At 62.2% G+C, this 26,936-nt stretch overlaps 1 protein-coding gene across 3 annotated transcripts in view; it reads left to right on the top strand.

Annotated features, from left to right (window-relative positions):
- Positions 1-6,540: 6,540 nt before the first annotated feature.
- Positions 6,541-26,936, top strand: part of Adgrg1 (adhesion G protein-coupled receptor G1) — a 30,845-nt gene continuing 10,449 nt past the window's right edge. For 2 of the 3 annotated variants that reach the window (XM_076837432.1, XM_076837434.1), the window contains exons 1-3: positions 6,541-6,942; positions 25,521-25,606; positions 26,345-26,767. In XM_076837432.1, coding sequence (XP_076693547.1) covers positions 25,552-25,606; positions 26,345-26,767 — 478 coding nt within the window. In that variant the 5' untranslated portion in view covers positions 6,541-6,942; positions 25,521-25,551. Of the gene's footprint in view, positions 6,943-18,707; positions 19,114-25,520; positions 25,607-26,344; positions 26,768-26,936 lie in introns of those variants that run through there. The other variant, XM_076837433.2, reaches the window with a different exon arrangement.

The following is a 26,936-nucleotide window of genomic DNA, read 5'->3' on the forward strand; positions in this document are numbered from 1 at the left end:
TGGCACCGGACCCTGGAGGGCCCGAGGTGTGTTCCTGCTCAGAGGAGGAGGTGAGGGCAAAAGTCTGGCCCCTGGCACATGGGCAGGGGGGATGGGAGGTCTGGACCCTCCAGGCCGTGTCTCCCCCCTCCCGGAGCCTGTTTTCTCCTGGGATCCTCTGGGGAACCGGTTAGGGAGCAGGTTGCCCTGCGACCCTTGACTTTTAACAAGGAGGAAGGAGGAGGTGGGACGGCTTCCAGGAGTAGGGAGAGAGCCCAGGCCTGGGTGCTCCTGCTGCAGGCCGCTGCTCTGCTGTGCCATCCCCTCCCCAGCAGTCCCTGCGGACTGGGCCCTGTGCTGGGAGTCCCTAATGGTGGACTGGGGGCTAGGAGGGAGGAAAAGTCAGGACAGCCGTGGGTGGCTTCCACCTGGGCCATGGGGGGCAGGGGCTGAAGCAGTAGTGCCCCGCCCCCCCGCAGCCCTGACTCGTGGACCTGTTCCCAGCTAGGCCAGGTGGGTGGCTGAGCCGAGGCCCAGCTCTGCCTCTACCAACTTGGCTCCCTGGGGTGTGTGGGCAGCAAATGGGCCCCCTACCTCCTGCTGCTAATGAGCAGCTGTCATCGCTGCTCCATTACACCTCCGGAGCCAGCTGCGTCCCGCACTTAGGGGGAGACCCTGGGGGCTCCCCGGCTGCCTGGCTGGCATTGGTTCTGGGAGGTATGGGGGTCTCCTGGAGCTCGGGGGCTGGGCGCTCCGTGGGATTTCCACAGGCAGTTTCAATTCCAGCTCTTTGTTTTACCAAGAGAAGAGGGGTAGCCCGGGCTTCCAGCTGAGGACATGGAGGCACCATGTCAACAACTTCCCGGGGTCTCCTGTAGCCAGGACCTTACCATGTGCCAATCACGAGTGTGTGTAGAGGGGCTGGGGGTGGAAGTGGGCATGGAGGGAGATCAAGGCAGAGATTCTGGACCCTGGGGACTCTGGCAGTGAGATGGCACGTTGTTCTCTTTGAGATGGAGCCTTTTTTTTTTTTTAATATTTATTTTTTAGGTGTAGATGGACGCAACACAATGCCTCTATTTTTATGTGGTGCTGAGGATGGAACCCGGGTCCCGCCCATGCTAGGCGAGCGCTCTACGGCTGGGCCACAATCCCAGCCCCTAGGATGGGCCTCTTATGGAGGAGTTTGAGTCTCTCCTGTTCCTGACCATGTTGGGGAGGGGTGTGGGAAAGGTGGGAGAGTGACAGGTCACTGTTGCACTTCTCAGAGGTCCTGGCTGTAGGCATCTGTCCCCATTTTAAAACTGAGAATACAGAAACATGTCCAGTTGGGACAATCTGAGGCCAGAGTCCATGGCTGGTGTTCGGACACCGTGGGGGCAGTGCTGGGGAATCCTGATGAGGAGCCATGTGGATCCCCCCAGTCACGGGGACTTCCACAGTCATGGCTCCCTCCCTGCAAGATGCCAGGCAGGGCTCCTCCTGGGAGCCATGCCCAGAGTAGGGGCTGCACTTTGGGTCCCAGGGGCAGAGTAGGAAGCGCCATCCTGACCACCTCCCCTCAGTGCACTGAGCTGCAGAGGGGACCCTGACATCCAGAGGTGGGTGGGTGGCGTCTCCCTGGAGGAGCCCAGGCCTTTGCACACCCAGCCCTGCACACTATCTTTGCACATGGGAAGAGGGGCCCAGGCCGGTAGGCACATGACAGGGGTGAGGAGAGGGCTTGTTTGGGATCACCTGCTTTGGCCCTGGGCTTAGGGATTTTTGAAGGCTGAGAGGCAGGGGCATGACCAGAATGACCTTCCAGGCCTGTTCTAGCTGGATCCAACCTCCTGCCAAGTGCTGTTAGGGGGCTGAGGGTCAGACATTCCGTCATGCCTAGGAGGAGCAGGTCATGGCCCTGTCTACCTTCTGTCTCGGGCAGCTGGGCACCCAAGCACCCAGGCGTGCCACCTCCTGGGGTCAGTGGGGGTGGGGGCAGCCCTCAGAGGCCCAGCCAGGCTGAACTCAGTCTACGCAACTGTGTTCTGGAATGGCCCCTCACAGCAGGGCTTGACCGTGGGGGAGAAAGTGTGTCCCTCTGCTTCTGTGTGCACCAGGCTCAAGGTTAATTCTTATTGGCAGGTGGTCAAGGCGCCCCTGGGACCAGGAAGAGGTACTGGGGGGCGAGGGAAGCAGACCTTGAAGTCAGATCCTGGCTCCAGTCCTCCAAGACCTTGGGCTGGCTTCTCTCCCTCTCTGCGCCTTTGTTTCCCCGGGCAAATGGGGCCGGGCCTCCTCAGCAGGTTAGCGGGAGAGAGTGCAAGTCCCTTTCCCGGCCCAGGACAGGAGTGCAATGGGGGTCCCTGGGCTCCCTGGAACTTGTAGGGGCAGGGGTGGAGACAGGACTGTGTGTGCTGTGACCAGGTGTGGACAAGGGCCCTCTGGCTTTGGGGAAGTGCCTCTTGCCTGAGTTCCTGTGTTTTGAAACCCCATGCAGGTAAATGTGGGCGGGGCAGCTGGCCAGCTGCACTCTGATTAGCCAGTGTGCTGGAGTGGCCCTGGAGCTCCAAATAAGGTCTCCTCAGAAGACAGTTTGGACCCGGGCAGTCCCCCTGGTTGCCATGCTTTCATTCCATCACTTGAGCTGGCATGGACTCCTTGCACCCCAAGCCTGGGCTTGAATCCCCACTAACCTGGGCACAGGGTGGCTCTTGCTCTCCACAGCTGGATGTCCCAGGCGCCCTGCTCCACCACCCTCTGCTGGGGAGTGGGGGATGGGCCATGGGTGGGGTAGGTAGGCCCAGGGCACACAGGGTGCTTTGTGAGGGTGGCTGAGTCACATGGGCATTGCCATCGCTGCTGGTCCCTGGGGCGGGCATGACGGCGATGGCGTTATCACAGGGCTGCGGCGGCCCCCACGCTCTTGGTCTGGAGGCTTTCCCACGGGAACGGACGAGCAGGGAGGTGGCTAGAGCCAGTCTGGGTCCCAGGCTGATCGCTGCGTGGTGCAGGGAGGTCCTCTCTCAGAGTCCCTTGCTGTTCCGTAGCTCTGGTCATCACTGTTTTGTGGCGGAGGTACCGGATGCTCTGCCAATGGTGGAGGGCAGGTCTGTGACACTTGTGCTGACTAGGGTGCTAATGACATGGGCCAATGTGTCTCCCTGCTGGGTTCCAGGCAGGGAGCTCAAGGATCCCCGAGGTCATTCAGCTTTCGAGAGGAGAAGCCTGGACTTGGCTCCTCTTGTCTGATAAAACCCACTCCCGAGCAAGTGGTGCTGCCCAGGACCCTCTGCAGGGGTGGGCAAGGTGGCTCCTGCCTCTTACAACCCCGCCACGTCCTCCTCCTCACCCAGCCTCTGCTCGGGCCTTAGTCACAGTCGGTGGCCAGGGTCACCCTACCTCTTATTCTATCCTGGGGTCCACCTCCCCGCCCTCCCTGGGAGCCCGTCTCTGTCACCTCTGCAGGCTGCTCTGAACAGTGGCTCCCTGGTGGGCCTCATCAAGGTGCCCATTCTGCGCAGGCCCAGGCGTGCCCTTTACCCGTGTGGACTCGTGTCGGGGGTCATGAGGTGGTGCAGCTTTTGTCCTCTCTTGTCAAATGAGGGCTGGGTGGGGACAGAGACGCTTGCCCAGGTCCCCCAGCTGGCAGAGCGGAGCGGAAGCCAGCTCCCTCACTGCCCCTCTCCTCCGTCTCTAAGAGGAAGGGACCCCTTCGGCTTTCTGGGCCTCCTGCCCGACCCCTGACCTCTGTCCCCAGACAGTAATGCCCATGCCCTTCCCTGGGCCTGCGGAACCCCTAGTTTGTCACTGCTGAGCCCCAGCAAGGCGTTTCCAGCAGGGGGTACACATGACACCCCACATGCCGCAGGTCACGCTCATTCCAGGTGCCCACGGGCAGCTCCTCCCCTGCCTGCTCCCTTCCCGCACCCCTACGCTTCAGGGAAGCGTCTGACATTTTCTCCCCTCTCCCTCAGGCCCACTGTCCTGGGTGGGCTGCTTCTGGTCTCCTGGACCCGAGTCCCCCTCCTACCCTTCCCTTTGGCTCCATCTTCAAGGCCCCGCTGGGCCTGGGCCCCGCCCGCAACCAAGGCTGGTACTGGCCCCTAGAGTCGAGGTTAGGGCTTCTCATGCTTCACCACCTGGGCATCTGACTCAGCAGACCTGGGGCACCCTGAGACCCTAACAAGCTCTCCGGCTCTGCTCTGGGTCTGTGCACCACACTTTGAGTCCCGATCAGACACCTTCTATGGCTCCCCAGTGCCCAAACTCCATGCTTTCCAAGTCTTCCAGAATCTGCCCCCCGCTGCCACAACAGAGCCCCCTTCCTTCCCCCGCGGCTCCTCTTCCACCTCTTGACTCCTGTTGATCTGATCGCTCTACCTGGGATGCCCTTCCTGCTGCTCTGTTTTTCAAAGTCCTCTCTTTGCCTCCTTTAAGAGCCTGCAGGGGCTCCGGGGCCAGTCCCCTGCTTCAGATCCCGGATCTCTGTCACTGAAGGCGTGGGCAAGCCACCTGCCCTGTCTATGCCTTGGGCTGCTTTCTATAAACTGGGGCTAGCAACTGTCATGAAGGGCAAAGAGATGGCGAATATAAATTGTGTGGCCAGGACCTGCACCTGCTAGGTGGTTGGGTGAAGCCACACAGCTAGAGGCCCAGATATGTACCCGCCGTGTGGCCTTGGCTGAGTTGCTGCCTGTTTCTGGCCCTCTCATTCCACATACTAGTGATGCCCCGTCACAGGGTTGCAGTGATGATGTAGGAGTGACCCAAATACTTTGGCATGGGAGGTTCCTACTCATCCTGTTACCAGAACCAATAATAGAATCATGTAATCATTTATTTGGATTCTCCACTTTGACTTGCAGAACCTTCTAGGGATCTTCTGGAGCTAATAACTGGCTCCTAGGTACCATAGATGACAGCTGGGCTCATGACCCTGGCCAAGCTCCAAGATGGGCCAGAGCCCAGAGCCTGGCACAGTGCCCAGCACATAGTAGGTCTGAGAAGCTGGATGATAGGAGGGGCAGGCAGAGACCTGGGCCTCTCCCATGTGGCCAGTGGCAGCTGTCCCAGGCTCTGGGGCCCATGGGCACTGAGAGGGGAGCCTTCAGCTCTCCCTCTGAGCCTGCTGGCCAGTGCTCTCTGTGGGCAGGTGGGACGCAGCTGCGTTGCTGGCCTAGAGCCTCCGCCACCTGCTGCCTGGGCCCTGAACAACTAACCGCAGGGAGACTGAGGCTCAGAGGTGGCCACTTGCCCAGAGACCTGGCATGTCAGGGACATGTCCTTCTCTGAGCAACTCATTCCTGTCCTCTTGTTTGCTGTGCCCCCACCCCACTGTGGACTGGCCCCGCCTGCCCTGGTAATCAGGCCATGCCCGTGGAGGCCCTGGGTGGGAATAGCAGGCCTGACCAGGGCCAAGTGCCCACTACGGCATCGGGCAGGCATCTCCCACAGCCTGGCCAGCAGGGCTCTGACTTTGAGGAGCATAGAATGGTCTTCTGGAAGGTCTGGCCCGTGGCTCCCTGCACCCCACCAGGCAGCTGGTTTGGAGCTGCCTGAAAGGCTTTCACTGTGTCACATGTGGGTGCAGGGGGATTTCCCAGGACCCCTCTCTAGGACGCAGAGAGACCCCTACCAGAGAGAAGGACCTCGAGTTTCCCCGGGGGGTCGAGGCCCCATGCTAAGGCCCAGGGAGGCTGGCTTACGAGTGGCTAGGAGGACTGTCTGGGGAGCCGGGCTGCTGGCTCCCACCCAACCCCGCCACTCCCCAGCTGCGTGCCCTTGGACAGTTAGCTCTCCTCTGCTTCATCACCATCCTGGGGGATATTTGTTGACAGCTCATAGAGCATCAGGTGGGTACCCTGAAGACAGCAGGAGGAAGGTTCTAGAAGACAGTAGGGCTCTGTAAAGGGAGTATTTATTTTTCTTCTTCTTATTGGCCCTGTGTGGCTGCCCTTGCCCTGTAGGTGAAACCCTCACGCACTGGTGACTTGGAAGCCTTCATCCACACTGTACTGATGGAGGTGGACGGGGCACGTGGTCATCTGAAGCCACCCCCAGGGTTCTAGAGGGGCTCAGGACCCCAGAGCAGGAGGGAGTGGCCAACAGAGACGGTGGCCAGAGGGGCAGGGCGCTGGTCACTTCTAGATTCCTCTTTCCGACCATTTGGAGGCACTGGGATAGACTCTTCCCGGCGCCTCCGTCTCCCCTCTGCTGGGCAGACAGACTGAAGAGGCCATTCCTAAAGGCCCCAGGGTCTCAGGATCTCAGAGCCCCGGAGCTGTGGGTCCCTGGGAGCCTGACGTGTGCTCCTCTGCTGAGAAGACGGACAGAGGCCCGGAGAGGCCGTGAGGTCAGCGGCCAGCGGTGTGTGGCCCTGTGCCAGGTGCCTGAGTCCTGCCTTCCTCCTGGCCTGCCTTCCGCTCTGCCGGTCAGCGCCGGCCCCCGCCTGCTGCCAAGGAGGCTGGACTCGTCTTCAGGAAGGGGCAGTGGTCACCAGGGCCCGGGGGTGGGGGCAGCATCCGAGTGGCCTGTTGCCACGGCAACCCTCTCCCTGCGGGAAGTTGGGGAGAATGGGATGATAGGTGCAGGGTGGGGAGGCAGAGGTACCCTGGCCCGCGTCCCCCCTGAAGCCTGGCATCCACTCCTGGGTGCTGGGGGAGGCGGAGGCCCCCTGCCAGGTGCTGAGTCATGGGCATCCCCCAGGGCCCCTGCCTCCCTCCCTCAGCCTCTCCTCCTGCCTCCTCTGAGACACCCGTGACTCACACAGTCATCTCGGGAGGAGGAGCCCGGGAGGCTGGAGGGGGTGTCCCCGGCCCCTCCCCTGGCTCCACCGGCTGCTGCCACCGGAGAGGGGCCGGCGCCTCCCATGCTCACTCCCCAGCCCGCGGCTTGGCAGGCGGCAGGACTCGGGCACCAGGTGGAACCTCTGGGGTAGATCCTGAGAGGGGGCCCTCTAAAGGACCCTCCACCTGGCACCAGGTACCAACCAAGGGCTCCGGCAGGTGGGAGGCAGGGGAGGGCGGTGTGCTGGGGCTGGTGAGGGGCGGGGCAGGGGCAGGGACAGGACTGGGGGGTCTTGGTCTAGCCCAGAGGAGCCTGGCTGTGCGCGACCCCCAGTGTGGGGGTGGGTGGGCATGAAAAGGCGCAGCCTGAGGGGGGGAGGGCACCCAGGAGGAGTGGAACACTCGGAGCCACTGGCCCTCTGGGAGCGGGGGAACAGCAAGTGGGCTCTCCAGGGTCCAGCAGGCCATCTGCCCTCTGTGCCTGGAGGGCACTGCTCCCATTGCACAGACGGGAGAACCGAGGCTCTGAGAGGGCAGGTGGCTGGCTCAAGGTCACACAGCAAGTGCAGGGATGGGGAGCCAGGAGCCAGGTGCCAGGAGGAGAGGGTGCTTTAGGGGCCAGTCATGGAGATCCTCGGGGTACTAACCCTCTAGCTGTCCTGGGGTCTGGGCCCCGAGTAAGCCAGCTTTTTGTCACTCAAATGGGCAGGCATGGCCCCGGCAGTGGGCTTGGGTGTGAGTCCTGGGAACCAGGCAGCCGGGTGGGGAAGCCGTGGAGGCTGGAGAGTTCCTTACCGCCAGCCACCAGCCCAGCGCCCAGCTGCTGGGGACCGATGGGACCTTCCTCCCTGTGCCCCATGGGCAGGACACTGAAGGCTCCTGTCCTCTCTCCAACCAGCCGCCCTTGTGTGGTGCTGTGTTGGGGTCCCCCAGGGCCCTCTCTTGACTGAAGGGGTGCGACTGAGTGTAGCAGGTCCCTGTCACCCCCTGCCCCACCTGGAGCGGCCGTGACCTGAGGTTGGTGGGGTGGGTGGGAATAGCCTTAACACTCCCTTCAGAAGCCATGGAAGTTGTTTACGTGAACATTTATTGAGTGCCTTCTGTGTGCACTGGACTATCCTGGGGACAGGGGGGTAGATGAGGCAAAGAAGGTCTCTTGGAGCTCCTGGGCAGCCCAGCCCTGCTCCTCCGCAGGTCCCCGAGGGCAGAGGGTTGGTTCCTGGGGTCCTAGACTGGGAGGAGCAGCGGTGCTGGTCAGTGGGAGCCGCATGCTGCAGGGGTCTCCCGAGCCCAGGCCAGCAGTCCTGTGGGTGACTGTCCCTTCCCTGCCTGACCTGACCTCCTGTGCAGCAGGGACCCCAGGGGCTTGGGATGTTGCTTCACCACCAGGGACACCTTGCCTGCTGGTCCCCTGGGCCTTGGTGGCCCTAGCTACTAAGGGGGTGTGTGGGGTGACCCGAGGTGTCCTGCCCATGGGCCCAGGGTGTGCCTTAGAGCAGGGACAGGAGTCGGGCTCCAGGTTGGTCCGTGTGGGGAACCTGTGCCTTGGTGCTCTGGGCAGTGATGCTCTGGGCGGTGGGCAGCCAGGCTGGCGCGACACCCCCCAGCAGGGTCACAGACAGACAGTGAGGGGGTGAGAGGAGGAGGGAGGCGAGCATGGCCCGAGGGGAGGCCTCTGCCGGGAGCACGGGGCTCTGGGAAGGCTGGCTGGGCTCAGGTGCCGGGAGGGAGAGGGCTGCGGTGGCTGTGGCTGGGTGGGGGCCTTCCTGGCAGAGGGACTGGCGTGGGGCAAGGTTTGGGGAATGAAGGGAGCCGAGGGTGTGGGGAGGGAGAGGGCACTGGAGATGGGGCAGGGGCCACTTGAAGGGATTCGCTGCCCGGGTGGCAGGTCCTGATCTGCTCTGCAGGGGACGGAGGCGGGCGGGCTGGGCAGGGTGGCCGGCAGCTGGGTCGGGGGGACTGAGGCTGCCATCCAGTGGGATGGGTGACAGGCTTGCGCAGTGGTCTTGGCCTGGCTGTCAGCGTGAGGCTCATGCTGGGGACCGCTTCCTAGCTGAGGGAAAGGGGTGCAGGTGCCCGTCCAGCACTGGCGCAGGGCAGGTAAGAGAGGTGGGCAAGCTGTGGCAGGGTCCACGTATCAAGGGATGGCCCTCTTAGCAGGACCCGGCATGACCGGAGCGGGGAACGGGCAGGGGAAGGAGCCACGGCGGGTGTCACTGCATCCTGGGTGACACCCATAGCCCTGTCACTGACACCCATAGCCATGTCACTGCATCCTGGGTGACACCCATAGCCCTGTCACGGGCACAGCACCCAGCACCCAGCACCATGGGTGCCCGTGTCAGGGCTATGGGATGGCTTCCAGGTAGCAGGGTGCGGGGCAGGGTCTTGGGAGGCAGGGAGAAAGCAGTGGGTGGGGAGGGGGCCGGAGGATGGGATAATGTGGCCCCACAGTCCACGCCCCACGCTGCCTCCTCTTCCCCAACCAGAGCCCTAGGCCGGCTCCCATCCCCCATCCCCATCCTTGGGGTGGCCCTGTGGACCCCGCCTTCTGACTCACAGCAGATGGGGGCATCATGTGAGCAAACCAGCGGCCGAGGGGGAGCAGACTCCAGGGACCTGGCAGATGGCAAGTGGGGGGTGGGGCAGGGCTGGCACAAAGGCGCCTCTCAACAGCGAGGGCGGGCGCTGGCCTCAGCCTCCGGGCCCTGCTCCCCCTGAGGTCAGCTGAGAGCTTGGTGCTGCTCCAGCTCATGCCCCACTGGAGCTCTTGGGGACCCTTGGGGAGCCCTGCCCATTCTGGAGCCAGGCCTGGGCTGCCAGAGCCAGGGGCCAAGGGCGAGGGAGGTGCTTGGAACAGGGTCCCTTCTCTGCTGGCCTGTCCTGGCATGGTCTGGGCCCAGACACCTTCCCAGACTCTATGCCCCTAACTCTCCAGGGTTCCCCGGTGCGCAGCCTGGGTGGGAAAGTCCCCATGTTTCTGTGGCAGCCCCTGCCTGGTGCTGGGCTCCGTACGTGGCACCTGTGCCCATTTTTGAGAGGAGGATATTGGGGCAAGGAGGCTTACCCCGTGAGGGTCCTTGGGGTTGGAGTCTGAATTCTTAGCTGCTGTGCTCTTCTGTCCCTTTCCTCAGCCAGGCCAGGCACTGTGCTAGGGCCAGACGGTGTGTCCCTGTCTTGAATCCCGTTCCTGCCCCTGCTACACCCCTATTTCTTTTGGGCCTGGGGACCTAGAAAGAGAGCAAAGCCCGGGAGGATCTTGGCTTTGTTCTCTGGGTGTGTGGACGTGGCGGACGCCTCAGTTTCCTCACCTGTAAACTGTAGCTAAGAGCATCCTCTTCAGGGCTGCTGTGGTCACTAGGGGCGTTAAGACAGGAAAGTGTTCAGAAGAGTCCCTGGCCTGCAGAAATGATGGACTTTACCATTCTTCCATTGGACAGATGGGTAAACTGAGGCAAGAGGTAACTTCTAGCAACTCAGAAGTGCTTCTTCCCGAACCCCTTACCTCTGAGGGAGTCGGACACGGGCAGGACTCACCCCCTGTCCCTAGTAGCCTGATCTCTGCTGTGGGACGGAGGCTGGCGTGGTGCGCTGGGCACCGGGCTCCGTGGCTGGCGCTGGCCTAGGTAGTTTGTGGGTGGACTTGGTGGCTCTGGGCAGCAGAGAGGAACCGAGGCCCGAGGAGCTGGCAGAGCTCCCAGCACAGTGCACAGGCCCTGCGGCAGCCGCGAATGGGCAGGGTGACAGGCTACTGTCCAGCCCCGCTCAGCCCCTTGAAGAGCCAGTGGTTCTGCAGGGAATGGCTCCCAGACTCGGGGCCCCTTTAACTCCACAACGAGCCCAGAGGAGCCGCAAGGCCACCTCCACAGCATCTCAGACCCCCTCTCTCCCCGGTCCTCCTCCTCCTCCTCATGGTGTCCCCCTCCTGGACTCTCAGGGCCTCCGAGGGGGAAGGGGAAGGGCGCTGGAGATGCCGGTCTGCATAAGCCTCGCTTGGAGGTTGACTTAGAACCAGGTTCGAGTCCTTGACCGGTGACTCTGAGCAAGGGGTCACTTCCTCGAAGTCACAGCTTTCCCGGCTCAGTGGCGCAGGCCTGTAACCCTGGCAACTCAGGAGGCTGAGGCAGGAGGATCCCAGGTTCAAGGCCAGCCTTAGGAACTTAGGGAGGCCCCAGACCCCGTCTCAAAATAAACAATGCAGAGGCGGGGGTGTGGTGTTAAGTGCCCCGTACCAAAAAAGAAAAAAAAAAAAAGACGGCACAACTTCTCTGGGCCTCAGTTTCCCTGCCTGAAAATGGACATAGTAGCCCCCCGCACCCCAGCAGGGTCGTTGCTGGAACTCAGGTGACATGGTGCAGAGTGTGAAATTATTAGGATATGTGGACTCGGGAGTCTGCATAAGCCTTGCTTGGAGGTTGACTTAGAAAACAGGTTCGAGTCCTTGACCGGTGACTGTGAGCAAGGGGTCACTTCCTTGAAGCCTCATCATGAAGGCCGTTCAGTGCAGAGGAAGATCACGGCATCTCTATATCTAAGTGAGACCCTGTGGGCATGAACGGGGACAGCCCCACATTACAGAGGTTATGCCATTTGGACCCCCACCTCAGCTCAGACCCTTGCTTCTCCAGCTTCCAGCTCAGTGGCCCCCTGGGCGGTTAGGGACGTGACTGGTTCTGTCCCAGCTCCACCAGCTGTGTGAACCTAGACAGGTGTATTGACCTCTCTGTGTTTCACTTTTCTGAGCTTTAAAATTACAATGGTGATTGTCTTGAGGGGGTTAAGGCAGCCCCTGGATTTCACGTGTTCAGTATTGTGCCTGGCACACAGTGGAGGCTGTTGTCATTGTCACTGCAGCCTTCTTGCACGGAGTCCTTCTTGTAGGGAGCAGCAGAGATTTTATCCCAGTCCGACAGCTCCATCCTCTCCCCAGGTCGCTGGGGAAGGTGCCGATCCCCAGAGAGCCCACTCCTGGGCACACTCCCATCCCAGGAGTCTTGCTGTGCTGGTCAGGGGCGTGGTCCAGCCCGGGGCTCGCTTCTGCTCCCAGGCCCTGAGATCCGGTTACTGGACCTGGATCCACTGATGGCCCTTGAAAGCCAGTTCCCTGGAGATGAGCGTCGGCGCGGAGAGACCGTGTGTGTCAAGACTGCTCCTTGGAGCACGGAGGGGCTGTCATCCGGGATGCTGCCTCCTGGGGAGGGACCCAGGCACATGCAGGGGCTCTCATGGGGACAGAGAGGAGACGTGGGCAGGCAGGCTGCGCGCTGAGCAGGGTTTGGTGGCTGGGCTCCTCTGTGTTTTTTCCTGGTGGGAACGCTGCAGTCGACCCTAACTGCCTGGGGCGAGTTCCCTCCTGCAGACAGACCTGTGATTTTCTGCAGGTCAGACCTCACAGCAATTTACCTGCTTTGTGCCGGGGCATGCTCGGGCTGCAGAGCCCGGGGTGGGGGGGTTCTGCTGGTATCTGGAGGTCCGGGTGTTCCGGGTTCTTTCAGGAGGAAGGAAGGTGGCTCTGCCGCTGTCATTCAGGTGAGAATTCAGAATGCTGGCAAAGGGAGGGGACAGCGCCTGGCCAAGGACAACTCTTAAAGGAGCACAGTGGGACAGGCTGACCTGCTTGGCCACCGTCCTGCGCCCGGGGAGAGGCCTGGATCGTGTTGGGCTGGCCTCCTGGGGCTGAGCAGCGTTCTGAGGTCACTTCTCTGCTGGACTGGCTTCCCCTGACTCCTGGGGCCACATTACGTCCACCTTCCTGCATCCTCGGAGGAGTCTGCACCTCTGGGTGTGGCTCTATGGCTGGCACCTGGGTGTCTGACCTCGTGGCAGGGGACAGCTGCTCAGACCCATCTTGAGACCAATGCAGGGGTGGACACAGAGGCTGGCTGGGCAGCTGAGTCACCATCGGCCCTGTGCCTCGGCTGACTGCCCCTCTGCTATGTCACTGTCTGGGCATGGGCCAGGCAGCTCGGTGGAGGGGACTCACCCCCAGTCCCCAGCCTGGTGCCTCCACGTGACTGCCCACAAAGACCCTTATTCAACCTCAGGTGCTCCTAAGATTTGAGTCTTTATTCAGGTTTCACAGCCGATGAGCAGGTCCCAGGGACCCTGGGCCATCAGAGGCTGCAGGGACCAGCACCCAGGTCTCTTCTGCTGGGCCTGGACTCATTCCCTTGGTACCACTGAACGTGGTGCGCCCCCGACAGGAGCTCAAGGCTCTGGGGACGTTGTAGAGGGACGTGGGAGTCATGAGGCTCCTTCCATCCAAGGCCAGGAGGGGCTCCCGTTCCCGTGGCCTCCCTGGTACCTCAGTGCTCAGCAGCCCCTGGGAGGTTCTGGTGGCGCAGGTGATGTTTGTGGGCAGGTGGTGTCTCCATTGAGAAATCTCTCCACGGCCCTGCCGGTCACCAAACAGGAACTGGCCCATTAGTGCCACCCAATTCCATCTCTAGGAGGCTCCTGTTAGCGCCTGAGTAACCCAGGATTCCCGCAGAGGGCCAGGGTGAGGCCGGCGGGCCTGGCGGGCTGGAAGGTGCATAGCCACCAGCTTAGTCACCAGAGTCCCTGGCTTCTTGTCTCCACCTGGCCGGAGCTGGTGGCTGTTCCTGACCCCGGTGCTCCCCGCACACACACACCTGCATGGGACCCCTTGGCAGTGGGCAGGGCTGGTTGAGCCTCGTGCAGGTTTAACCCAGAGCTGTTCCTCCTGGGCCCGGCTCTGCCCGCCACACCTCCAGGGGCTCTGCTTCCGTGTGCCCTCCTGGGGGCCCGTGGCAGGTCCCCAGTGCCTCAGCTGCCTGGGCCTTGGTCCCTGAGCAGGGTAGTGGGAGTGGGACCCATTCCCAGGCCTGGCGGGAGGGCGACCAGTGCGTGTCCATGGAGACCCTCCAGTGGGTGTCAACGCAGACAGGCATCTGTCTCTGTCCTGTCGTCCCCTGGGCTTGGGGAACTAGAGTCAGGAGGACAGTAGTGTCTTCAAAGAGCCCAGCAGTTCCTGGGCTGAGGGGCCTGGGGACCATGGTGCGGCCTCCCTGGGTCTCCGCATCCACCTCTGTAAGGTGGCCGTGCCAAGGGGGTGCCAGGTGGGGTGACGGCAGAGGAGTGCACGGGGTTGGGTTCGCGTCCAGCGTTGCCGGCTCCGTGTCCCCAGGCGGGGAGCTCCCCTGGCTCAGACTGTTTTCCTTGGTGCAGAAGGGACAAGAGCACGTCCTGCAGGGCGGCCTGGGGACTTCGCGGTCAGGGGCATGTCACGGGGCTGTGCTGGCATGTGTTTCCCTGCCGTGCCGGGCTCCCACTGGCTTCTCTGTGGGCTGGTCCTTGGAAGCATCCTGCCGGAGGTCCCTAGGCCCCCCGTACCCCATCACCGACTCCTTGCCCCACCCGGTGGCCTGCAAGAGCCCTGGGGGAGGCTTAGCATTTGCGCCAGTGGCTTGGTGACCTGCCCTCGTTGGTGAGTTTCCTTCCTGGGCATCGTTGGCTTGGGCCCTAGGAGTGGGCCTTCGAGGGCTGTAGGGAGAAACCCGGAGGCTTGGTGCTCACAGGAGCAGGTGGGACCCGGACGTTGTCTGCTCCAGAAACCTTGAGCCAGCGTGTGGTCCCAGTGGTTGGGGAAGCGCCTGGCGGGGCTTCCGTGCTGCGGGACTTCTCAGGGCCTTCAGTGCCCAGCTGGCAGGGGGGAGAGTGAGCCTGGACTCAGATCCCTTCCCAGAGTCAGGCCTGCACCTTCTCTGGGGCCTCTCTCTGGCCAAGCACCTGGCAGAGGTGTGTGTGTCCTGACCAAGGCAGAGGCAGGGAGCGGGGATAGTTCAGTGGCCCCTGCAAGGAATGGACTTCTTCAAAATTCTCTACAGTATTGGGGGGGGGGGAACCCACGCAAGCGCTGTACCACTGAGCTACACCCCAGAGTCTCAAAATACAGTTTTGAGTCTGAGTTGCTGAGGCTGGCCTCCAACTTGTGATCCTCCTGCCTCAGCCTCCCGAGTCACTGGGATGACAGGCATACACCATCCAACCCGGTCCCAAGTGGCGCTTTTGAACTTGGATCTAGAGTATAAGGAATCATGTTCTACTGGGAAGATGGAGGCTGCCCGGCCTGGCGTCAAGCCCCGGCTCTGTCGTGTTTGTTAATTCACTCAGCTAGCAGTCACGGACGGGGCAGCTGCTGTGGGACTGGAGGCAGCAGTGGGGGCAAGACAGGCAAGACTGAGAGGCGGGGAACTAGGGAGCACATCACAGGGCCACTTCAGTCAGGGCTGGGTGCTCTAAAGGTACTGAAGGAGGTGACAAGCAAGACCCTGATGGAAATAGAAGATCAGTTTGGTTTGGTGGTCATGGAAGGTATTTGAGTTAAGGCTGAGATGGGGTCAGTCACAGAAAGGGTCCTAGAAAGAATGTGCTGTGTTGCCAGGGAGGGGGGAGGGGGTGAAGCACATGTAAAGGTCCTGGGGTATGTCAGAGGAGTCCCAAACAGCCAGAGCTAGCCAATGCAAGGAAGGGAGAGGTGGCCCTTGGAAGGTGAGAGGACCGCAGTGGGGCCCCTGTCTATATCATCTCACATCAAATGAGGCACACGGTTCTGCTCCCCACCTCCACTCCAATCAGGAGCTAAGTGAGGAAGTAGCTCTTCGCCTCTCTGGCTCTGGGCTGCAATGAGCTGCAGGACTTCCCTGGTGATAAGTGTGTGTGTGGGGGTGTTCAGGGACAGTGGTGGGCCTGGGGATGCTGTGCCCTGTCTCTCTGCAGTGAGTGCCAAGTGTGTATAGAAGGCCAGGGTGCCCTCCCCCCGGGTGCCTGAGTCACAGCCCCTGCCAGCCTCTTTGAGGCACGGACGGGTCCTTTGATCCAACAGAGGCCGCCTTCTCAGCCCGGCAGGCCCTGGAACCTTCCGGGCGGGCGGCTAAGGTCCCCCGAGACAGCAGCTCCTTTCTTTCCCTCTTCCTCCTGCCTGAAAATAGTGCCCGGCTCTGGCGGCAGGGAGACAATGGCAGCCTCCGGACCGGCCGCCTCCTGGCTCGGGTCCACACAGGGCAGTTTCGGAGGCGGCCTAGCCCGGGGCCGGGCCCCTGCTGCCTTTCCCATGGCCTGCGCCAGCCCCGCCGCCCCCTGGGGTCTCTTCCCCCAGGGGCTCCCACTTGTGCTGTGGGAAAATACCTGCAGCTACGGGGCTGGGACCCGGGATCCTCGGCCGGCTGTCCCCTGACCTGCTGCTGGTCTGTCTGTGTCCTGCCCCGTTCTCCATCCCCTCCCCCCGGGTACTGGGAGTCTTTTCCCTTTGACTCAGAGGATGGAAAGGACTTCTTAGAAGCCCAAGGGATACGCGCTCTTGGGAGGAAGTGAGCTCCCTGGCGTTAGAGGTGATCAAATAAAGTTTGAATGTGCGCTCGATGCAGAAGGAGGGGGTCGGTCCAGCACCCGGTGGATCCTTGTGCTTGACGTCCTCCCGTCCCGCGGGAGATCTCTGTCTGAATTCCGTACCCCTGGGACTCAGTTTCTCCACCTGTAAGATGCATTCCACGGGGCTCTCCTTGCAAAGCCGTGGAGGCGGGTCTCCATAAAGCCCTGGGCAGGGATGGGCACCAGTAGCCTTTTCAGAAACTTCCACCTCTGCTCTGCTCCCTCCCAGACTGGAAAAGAGGGTCCAGATCACTCCTGACCTCCAGGGAGACCTGGAAAGCCCGGAGGGGCCCCTGGCTCCAGGGGAACTCAGAAGGAGGGTTCTTGGTGTGTCATGGCAACCCAGGACGGCTTCCTGGAGGAGGTGGACCCTCGGAAGTGTTCAGGGTAGTGTGGAGCATGACAGTCAAAGGTGGAGGTTAGGGACTATCCAGCCTGACTGGAGGCCAGGGCCACAGGCTGGTCACCCCTCTCCAGCTTCTAATTTGGTCACCGGGTGGGGGGGCAGCCTTTCTTGGGTTAGCCCCCCATTGGGTTCTAGAGAGATTTGACTTTCAAGTCAGTGTTTGTTGAGCTGGTGGTGCACAGCTGTAGTCCCCGCTACTTGGGAGGCTGAGATGGGGCTCTCTGTGGTCCCCTCTGGACAGCAGGTGTGCCCCCCGCCCCGTCCCCGTGCGCCCCATATCTTGCTGCCCTTCCTCCTGCCAGCTCCCTCCTGGCCAGACAGCCCGGGCACGGAGGGACTCGGGAACAGTCGGGGAGCCCGCGCGGCAAGGCAGGAGAGGAGCCAAGCGTGACGTCGTCCCCGCAGCTGCCAATGGTTGCCAGGGGAACGGTTGCCAGGGGCTGCTGTCACCTGCGCCCCTTCTCCCTGACTGGCGCGCGGGCGGCTGGGGCTTCTCAGCCCCATCTTCCCTGGCCGCCCCCTTTGTTTGCCGCTGGCTCGGGTGAAGGGGCCGCCGCCGGGGTGGCTCAGCTTGGTGGCTCAGCTTCCCGCTGCCTCTTGAACTTGGAGAAACTGTCCCCGGCTCTGACAGTCCGCTCCTGCAGGCCAGGCAAGCCTCCCTGGAACGGGTCCTTGTGCATCTTAGTGCACTTTGTCCTCAGCAGGAACCAGGTAGGGCTGGCTCCTCTCTCCTCCCTCCCTCCCCTTCTGCTTCCCCTCCCCCTTCCCCCTTCTTTCTTCTCCCCCTCCAGTCCCCCCAGCCCCTTCATTGACCATGTGCTAATAGGTGGGGGTGGTGTTGCTGCGGGGGCTGGGGTGGTGCTGGGGACGCTCCCTAGGGCTAGGGCGCAGCCCCCAAGGTACTCTCAGAAAATATGGTCAATTAGAGCAGCCGAGATCTGGAGGAAGTGGTCGTTGGGCGCCCCACCCCTCCCCTCCACAAACCAGGGGCCTGGGCGGCCAAGATAAGCCTCTGGGAAGCGGCAGGGGGTGTCCAGGGCTGAGAGGTCTGCAAGTGTCACCGGAGACAGGAGCCCTCCAGCAGGGCTGGGATCCACGGTCACCTGGGCAAGCTCCCACAGCCCCTGACCTGGGACAGTGTGGGGGACACTGTCTAGCACGTTTGACGGTGACTTCCAGAGGAGCCCTGCCTAACAGGTAAGTTCTAGGGGAAGCGGACTCCAAATTCAGAACGCGGTTCTGGAGCCGGCCTGGGTTCCCTTCCCACTTGGCGGCTCCCCAGCCGCGCCACCTGCACAGGTCGTTTCCCTTCTGTGCCATTTGTTGGGTGAGCATCCTGACGTTGGCAGCAGAGGCTAGGAGGACTGGATGTGTTCCCGCGTGGAAAGAGCTTCAAATCCCATCTTTGTTTGCCGTTCTTTAAAAAAATCGGTTAGTGTTCTTTAAAAAAAAAAAAAAACAGGATCCCCATTTTATGCACTTTTATTTATATTTTGATTTTAATTTTTTATGAGTGCGTTGGAGGTCTACATCATTGCGGGGTTCATTTTGACATCGTCACAAATGCTTATAACGTAGCATTTGTTATCACTCCGGTCCTAGTATTTCCTCTTCCCCTTCCTCATCCCTCCCCGACCCCCGTCCCCTTCCCTATGGCTCCTCCTTCTATCTACTTTTTGCTTTTTAAATCGGTGCATTCTGCTTCCATGTGGTGTTGGAATGCACAGACGGTGGTCGTCCATGCACCTACATGCTTTGGTCGAATGTATTCCTCAATTCTTCCGCCTTCTCTCCCCTTCCCTTCCCCTTGGTCTGTCTAGCGTTTCCTGTGTTTTGCTTTTGTTTTTTGTTTTGTTTTGGTACCGGGGATTGAACCCAGGGTGCTTTACCTCTGAGCCACATCCCCAGCCCTGTTGATTGTTTATTTTAAGACAAGGTCTCACTAAGTTGCCGAGGCTAGCCTTGAACTTGCAATCCTCCTGCCTCAGCCTCCCCTGTTGCTGGGATTATGGGAATGTGCCCATGCCTGGCCCGTCTAGTGTGTCTAAAGAGCCTCTCTGGCAGTGACGGTGTAACTGGAGGTGGTGAGCGCCCTGTGGGGTGCAAGGGGCATCTGGAGGGTCCCCAGGCTGTGCTGTAGCTGCACAGAGTCCTGCAGTGTCTCTAATGGTCTTCCTGGAGGGGCCTCAGGCACACCTGGGCCCTGGCTTTGGCCTTAGAAGGGAGGGTAGCTTTGTCCTGTCTGCCCTTGAACCAGAAATCTGGGACCTGGAGGAGGAAGCGGGGAGAAAGGGAGGGTTGGTGGCTGCCCTTGGGAACTCTGAGGATCCTTCGCTCCAAAGATGGGCATTTTGCCTGGCTGGCGGGGGGAGTGGAGCTGCAGCTCTCAGAAGCCAGCGGGGAGGTAACTGGGCTGACCTTGTGGGCCTGGCTTTGGGCAGCGATGACGGGGAAGGGGAACTTCGGCCAGATGGAGGAGCCGGGCTGCGAGTTGAGCGGGCAGAGAGTCTGGCCAGAGTCTGGTCAGGGTGGGGGAGGTGGCCCAGCACCCTCTCTGCTGCCAGCTTGGAGGTAAGCGGGACTCACTTGAGGGGTCCTGAAGCCTGCTCAATGGTGAGAGGGTCTTGGGCCACCGAGATGGCAGGCAGGGGACAAGGGTCATGGTCACCTACTTGATAGCGAGGAAACCGCAGCCAGAGGGGGACAGGCTGGTCCAAAGACACAGGCCAGGTGGCCACAGAGCTAGTCTGGACCTAGTGCCTCTAACTCCTGCCTCCTGTGCGTCCAGGACGCTGGCCACAGCTGCTCCGTGGATGGGGCCAGGTCTTGGAGACTTGGCCACCAGCCTCTGCCTGGCTTTGGGTTGCTCCAGGAGCATGCAGCTGACGGGGACTGCCACCAGCAGGTGAAACCCCCGTGCCGAGCCCTGTCCCTCGGCGGGCTCCTTCAGGGGCCCCTGGCTGGTCTTTCCCCAGGTCTTCCCCTCCTTGGGTTCTAAGTCTTCTTCCATCAACTTCAAAATTCAAGAGGCCTCGAGTCTTGGCTCCTCAGAGCTCCTGCGTCCCCACCGTCCCCACCCCCTCCGACGTTCTGCTGAGTGCTTCAGCCCCCTGAGGTGAGGCCAGGGACCCAGCTGGCCATGGCACCCTGTAATGGAATGGCTCACTGGGGACAGGCCTGGCAGTGGGAGGTAAGAGGGGCCTGGACGTCCCCCGGCTCACGGGGGACCTCTCGCCTGGAAGTGTCAGGGCTGGCGACGAGCAGCCCTAGGGAGCCCGGCCGCCCACTGGCTCCTGCAGGTCAGCTCGGAGAGCTAATGGCCCCTGGGCAGCTCAGAGGGACTGAGGGAGGGGCTGGCCGTTGGGGACGGTGTCGGAAGGCTTCTATCTGTGTGCCGTCAGGACTCCCGGAGCTTGTTCTTCGGGTTAATGACAGCTGAAGAGGTGCCCCTGTCCCACGGGCCGGGGACACTGGGCCATGGTGGCTGAATGCCGTGGTGGAATCGCGGCCCGCTCCTGCTGCCGTGTGGCCGTGGCTGCGACTTCCCCTCTTTGGACTTGGGTTTCCTTGTCTGGGGATGGAGATGCCGATAGCGCGGTTTCAGTTACTGAGAGGTCCTCTGGCCGCGGTGGAGGCTGAGCCACGGGGTGCGGGGCCTGCAGCCCAGTGAGCCCCTGCCCAGGGGGCTGCCGTCCCCCTCTCCTCCTGGGGGACTCCAGGGTCCTTTCGCCACAGCGGACCCACCCTGGTAGGCCCTCCTGCTCTCTGCCGTCCCGCTGGCCACCATGCGGCCTCAGAGGATGTGGAGGGCTGAGGCCCTGGGCACGGGGACCCTCACGGGCGTGCCACAAGCTGCATCACAGGGAGGGGACCAGGGCATGCGAAGGCTTGGAGGGGAGCCCCGCAGGCCGGGGCCTCTCTCAGGCCTCAGTGCAGGTGAAGGGGCTGCTGGGTGGCAGCCTGGGACAGCGGCTCTCCAGGAGTCCCTTCCCTGGCGGGTCCTCTCTTCGTGGGTGGCAGGGCCCAGGGCCCTTCTGGGCATGCAGAGGGAGTTGAGGCCCAGGGGCTTGGCTGGGCCACAGGTGCCTCCTGGGTTGGCTGCTGCAGGGGTGTGGCCTCTGCCTGGGCTTGTGGGGGCCTCGGGCAGCCCCAGCCTTCCAGGTGTTTCGTCTCTGTCCCTTGGTGCCCTTCTTGGTTAAGGGCTGGGACTCTGGGGCTCAGGAGCTTGGGCTTCACACCCACTGGTGAAATAGGTCACGGTGTCGGGGAGAGGGGTTCAGCGCTGCGAGCAGTGCTAGTAGGTGCCTCTAGGTGCCCCAGGTGGGCGGCCCAGGGCGTGGCCTGGGTCCCACCTGGCTGTAACGGCATCTCCTGGGGCTGGTGGCTGTGTGGTGTTCCCAAGGCGGTTTCCTCTCATAACAGAACTTGGAAACCGCTGGAAGGAGGGTCCTCTGAGCACGCCCCTCCCACCCACCTGCAGGAAGCACCTGCAGGAACCCCCACCCTGCCGCCCCCCTGTCCCTCTGCGGAGCTAACTCGCCCCCACCCCAGGCCTCTCCTTGCCTCCTGCATATCTGCAGTGCACACTCGGGCACGCCACAGTGTGTGTCACGCCCTGAAGTGCCATCCTCGCCTGCCCCTGCCCTGGGCCACATCCCTCCTGTCCCATCCTCCCTGGGCTCCAGCCAGCCCTGGGCTGGGGGGCAGCTGAGGACCGGGGCTGGAGTGGCTCACAGCTGGGCTGGGCCTCTTCTGCCCTCCCCACCATGAAGGTCCCTGGGAGGGGCCCCAGGGAGTGAAGGCCAGCTCAACCCGGAGAGTGACCAGGACTCCTCCTTCCTGTCTTCTTGGCCCCTGTCCCACACCCTGTTCCCCCCCCCCACTATCCTGGGGGAGGCCAGTCAAGTGCCCAGCACCTGGCTAAATGGTACCCTGCACGATGGCAGGTCCTTGTCATGGGTGGGGAAGCGGCACCTTGGGAGCCGCCTTGACCTTCAGCCACCGGTGCTGAAGTCCCCTCTGCCCTCTGACACAGTCACCGTCCCATGGTTCCCAAGCCCGTGGCAAGTCAGTGGGCTGCGTTCTAGAGGCCGGCTCTGGAGCCCACCCTGGACGGCAGGGGCCTGAGGGTCTGCGCTCCAGCCCGTTCCTGGGCCTGGCCCACAGCTTGGGCAGCTCTGGGGGAGCCCTGAGTGGGTGGGCGCCGAGTGCGGTGAGTGTGGCCTGGGCCCACCAGGGGACGTGCGGCTTCCTGGGACGGCCTCTCAGAGACGGGCAAAGGCACCCAGGGAGGGTGGGCTTCCAGGCAGGGGATGCCTGAGCCCAGGCCTGGGGTGACCCGTGACCGCGGGGGGCCCACGGGCAGGAGCAGGGTCGGGCCCAGGAGGGAGTCTCCCAGCCTGGAGGTGTCAGAGGCGCCCCAGGGAAGGGTTAACCAGGTCCTGTCCCCTCCACTGCCACGAGGAAATGCGTTTTCCAGGAGCTCCGGCAGAGCCAGGGTGACGCGTGGCTCCGCACAGGATGGCCGGGGAAGTGAGTCAGGGCCCGGGGGAGAAAGTGAGCCCAGGCCTCTGCCCGCCGTGCACGCGTGGCCTTCTCCCCAGCAGCTGGCCGTGGAATGGGCGACTGGCTTTGGCAGGCCCTGGCTTCGTCCGCCCGGCTAGGCCCTCGGAGACCCTGCGATGGGTCCCCACTGTGTCACCGGGTCGGGCGGATCAGCTCGTTCTGTTCTTATTCATGTTTACGGAAGGCCCGAGGTCAAGGGCAGCTGCTCCGGAAGAGGAGCTGGGGGGCCGGGGCTCCCCTGGGGCTCGGCCACGGCACCCTCTCCAGACTGGACGCTTCTACGTTGCCTGTGATCCACCAGCTCCCCCCGCCCTCCCCTCGTCTTTGGGGAGACCCCCAAATCCCAGGGGCCACGCACCTCTGGGACCTCTACCAGTGCTGGCCCGTCCTTCCCTGGCCTGTTTCCAGGCTGTGAGATGGTCAGCCAGGAGGCCCTGCCGCCGGGTGGACGCCACGATGTCCCAGCATTGTGATCACTGGGGTGTGCTGCTGTGGCCCCTTCTCAGCTCTGGCCAGGGCTGTGGGGGGGGCCAGGGCCTGCTGCAGGCTGGGGCTTCGCACTGAGACTCCTAAAGGTGGGGTCTGGCCAGCTCCGCCCCCCTCACCTCCAGAGCCCAGGTGGGCAGGCCCCTGTGGCCCACTGCGAGCCCCTGGTTCTGGTATTTGGTCTCCAGGGCCCAGGCCCCCTCGTTCCTGGCTGAGCCAGGTGGTGGACACCCAGGGTGGTGACTGGGCACTGGAAAGCCCTGCTGGGGACACTGGGGGCTCCATCGTGGACACTGCCCGTGCCCTTTGGGTGGACTGGCTGGGTGGCAGCCACCTGTGGGTGGGACTGGTAGGGGACAAAGGGGATGCTAAGTGGACAGCACCCTCGCTGTGCCCCATCTGGAATCTTCGTCTGGAGCCCAGCGGTCTTGCCTCGGGGTTCTGCAGACGTGGGTCCAGGGCTGTGAGCAGGGAATTTTCTGGGTGGGGTTTCCGCGTTGCCGTTGTACTTCCGGAAAGCAGGCTTTGTGCTCCGAGTTTCCCCTTGAGGTGACCTGGAGCTGAGCTGGCCACTGGTGGAGGTGGGGTCAGGGCAGGGGAGCGGGAGGGAGGTCCAGGGCTGGGTCACGAGCCGCTCAGAAAGTATACAGAGCTGTTTCTCCGACGCCTGTGGCAACGGCATGTCCTAGGCTCTTTGCCACAATGACCCTTGAGGTAGGCTTCATTTTTATTCCTCAATACAGGTGAGGAAAATGAGCCCAGAGACAGTGAGTAACCAGTCCAAGCACACACAGCCATAAGTGCAGGGCTGAGATTGGAACTCAGGTAGCCTGGCTCCAGAGTCCATTCCACTCGGGGTGGGTTGAAGGAGTCCAGGGGCCCCTCCTTGTCAAATCTGAAGTGTTGATGGGGGCAGAGCTGTCCTCTTAGGAGTGGCTACTCAAATAACCAGAGTGGAATGGAATGAGCCACAAAGTGTCAGGGGCGACCCTCCCTGTGTGTGTTTGAATCCTTCAGTGACAGGGACCTCACTCCTGGCCTGCCTCTGTTGCTCTCAAAGGCCAATTCAGGCGGGCTGATGCAAATGGTCCTGCCCTCTCCTGGGGTCCAGTCTCCAGACAATCGTGACTCACGTTGAAGGTCAGTGGGCCCGAGAGATACACGTGAATTCTAGTCAGCTCCACCCTAGCTTGCTGTGTGACCTCAGGAAATCACTGGCTCTCTCTGGGCCTCAGATACAACCATCATCAAATGGAGAATTTAGAGCCGATTCTCAAAGTGATCTGTGAACTTCAAGTTCATGGTGGATGAACGTCGCAGGGGATGCTGGGAGGAGGCTGCCTAGAAGAAGTGACATTTGGCCTGAGGTTAGAGGGGGGTGGTAGGGGGTGGCAGACAGAAGGAAGGAGGTGGTCTGGGAGGGATCTGGCCGGTCCCCGGATGCTGGGTTTCCTTCCGCTGGTCTGAGGAACCTGAAGGCTTACAGAGGACAGAGCCAAGCCCTAAAATCACAGCCCAGGAAACAGCAGCCCTTCCCTAAAATACTCTCATGTCCTTTTTCTCAAATGGCCATGTGATGCCACCAGGGCAAGGTGACAAACCCGTCTGCAATGTGACTGCAGCCATGAGGCCCCGAAGTCGGGCTGGTCCCTCGGGCTGGTCCCTCGGGCTGGGACACAGGGGACCTTACATCAGGGCCACAGTGGTGCAGGGAGTGCTGGTCCGGGAGGACATGAGATCCTTCTAGGTCCCCTCGTGCTGCAGTGCTGCCCCCAAACCTCAGGCCCAAACTGCCTCTTCCGGGAAGCCCTCCTGATTTCTTCCAAACTCAGCCTCCTCGCCTGCCTCTGGTGGCCCGGCCTCTCTGTGGCAGATGACTGCATGTGTTGCTGGGGTCAGACGTGGCTCCCCACAGGACGAGGACGGCTGTCGGCAGGCAGTGTGGTCGCTGGGCCAGCTGGTGGTCAGAAGGCCAAGCCACCGGCATTTGTCTGTATGGGCACCAGTCACTATGGTCCTGACCAGGCAAGAAAAGCCCCCAGCCTGGAGCATTCCTGGGCAAGTCACTTAAGTCCCAACTGTTCACCCAACAGCAGTGCCGTCCCAGAACCGCGGGAGGATTCGTGCAGGGGCAGGGGTGGGCGTGGGGGCTGGTAGGTAGCAGCTGTGGGTGGTCAGAGGTGCCCATTCAGCCCTGGGGCAGGAAGGGGCAGAGCTGGGTCTGGTTTCTGGCGAAGACTCGCTGGTCCCTCTGCTCACCAGCGGCCCAGGGCCGGCCGCGGCTCCCCCTGCTGGTCATGGTGGGAGACGCCCTTCCCCTGAGCCCCTGTAGGGGGCGCCGTGGAGGCGCTGATCCTTCCATGTGGGCGCAGCGTTCACCTCTCCAGGTAACCTCTGCACCTGGCCTCGTCCTCAGAGATGGACCAGGGGCTCCCTGGGCGAGCGAGAAGAGGCTGACCACCCTTCCCTGCCCAGGGGAAGCTGAGAGAGGGCTCTGGTCAGCGGTGGGAACCGCAGGACGCTGGGACTGACCAAAGGAGAAGGGCTTCCCGGGGGAGGCGTCCTCTGCGCTAGGTCCAGGGGCCGCCGTGCGGTCGCTATGGGGAGAGCTCCGAGAGCCCCGTTTTCCAAGGTCCCCTCCAGGCCTGGCAGGGGCAAGGCGCAGACGGCTGCAGGTGGAACACCCCCACGATTACCCCGCGGCTCCTGGGCCCGAGGGTCTGTCCTCAGCCACTGCGTGTGCCTCACCGGGCTCCCAGCGAGTGGGCGGGCAGGGCCCTGGAGGCTCAGCCTCTGGCCACAGCCGCCTCAGCCTCTGGCCACTGCCCCCTCAGGCTGCTTCCTCCCGCCTGCCCACCGGGCCCTCTGCAGGGCAGCCCCAGCAGCCATGGTCCCGGCTCCCAGCCAACACTCAGGGTCTCTTGCAGGTGGTGACTTCCCGGGTGACTTCCGGGGAGGATGATGGCTGCCCGGGTGCCGCTGTTCCTCCTGAGTCTGCTCTTCCTGGCTAAAGGTAGGCCTTCCCAGGGGGCCCTGGGGCTATCATGTCCCCTTGCAAGGCAGGAGCCAGCGCATGCCAGCCCCTTTGGGCAGTATGGGTCTGGGGGTCCACTTGACTTGTGAATGGTAATTTGGAGAAAAGAAATGGTCACCTCCTTCTTCTGGCACATGCAACCCCACAAGCACACAGCTCCTTGGGATGGGGACCATGAACTGGGTTTTAGCTCTGCTCACCTTGGCAGCAAATATTGTTGGACAGTACACAGCCTGCGCAACAGGACATAGTAACCGGGCCTCATGAGATACTTTATTGCCCTTAGAATTCTTTTTTTGCCTTTGGAATTATTATTTAGATTCAGTTTTCTTTTTGTATTTTGAGGCCAGATTTTTTTTTTTTTTTTAATGTGGTATTAGGGTTGGATTTAGGAAGGCCTTACCGCTGAGCCTCATCCCATCCCTTTATATCCTTTCATTTGGAGACAGGGTCTCACTTAGTGGCCCATGGTGGCCTTGAACTTGTGATCCTCCGGCCTCTGCCTCCCGAGTACCTGGGATTGCAGGCGTGCACCACTGCACCTAGCTGAAGCCAGGGACCCACACATTTTTGTAGACCCTTTGCTCTCCAGGCCCTTGGAACACGTGGGTGTCGCCGGCTCTGGACTCACATGTTCTCAGCCCAGATCCTGTCCCCTCCCATGTCCCCCGGCTAGTCTCTGCCATGGGGTCCCCACTGCAGCCTCTGCCTTTCCAGGTGCCCATGGTGGTGGCCCCCGGGAAGACTTCCGCTTCTGTGGCCAGCGGAACCAGACGCAGCGGAGCAGGCTCCGGTACCTGCAGACCCCGGAGCTGCACATCTCCATCAGGAACTCCGAGGACGCCCTCACCATCCACGCCCCCTTTCCCCAGGTCCCCGAGGCTTCCCGGGCCTTCCCCGAGCCCAGGGGCCTCTACCACTTCTGCCTCTACTGGACCCGCCACACGGGCAGATTCCACCTTCGCTATGGCAAGAACGACTTCCTGCTGAGTGACCAGGCCTCAGACCTCCTCTGCTTCCAGCACCAAAAGGAAGGTCGGGGCCAGGGGCCCCTGCTGCTCGCCACCTCCGTCAGCTCCTGGTGGAGCCCCCAGAACACCAGCCTGCCGGGTGCCACCGGCTTCACCTTCTCCTTCCACAGTAAGACAGCCTCAGGCCACAGGCACTGGGGAGCCATAGAGGGCGCCTGAGGAGGGGAGGAGCGAGACTCAGTGTGAGCTTCAGGCAGGGGTGAGGGCGGTGTGGCAGGTGCCATGTGGCTGCTGCCTCCCAAGGGCGTGGAAAGCGGGTGGCAGAGGGCGCTAGGCTT

This window comes from Callospermophilus lateralis, chromosome 18 (assembly GCF_048772815.1).
Source record: "Callospermophilus lateralis isolate mCalLat2 chromosome 18, mCalLat2.hap1, whole genome shotgun sequence".
In the NCBI taxonomy this organism is placed as follows: Eukaryota; Metazoa; Chordata; class Mammalia; order Rodentia; family Sciuridae; genus Callospermophilus; species Callospermophilus lateralis.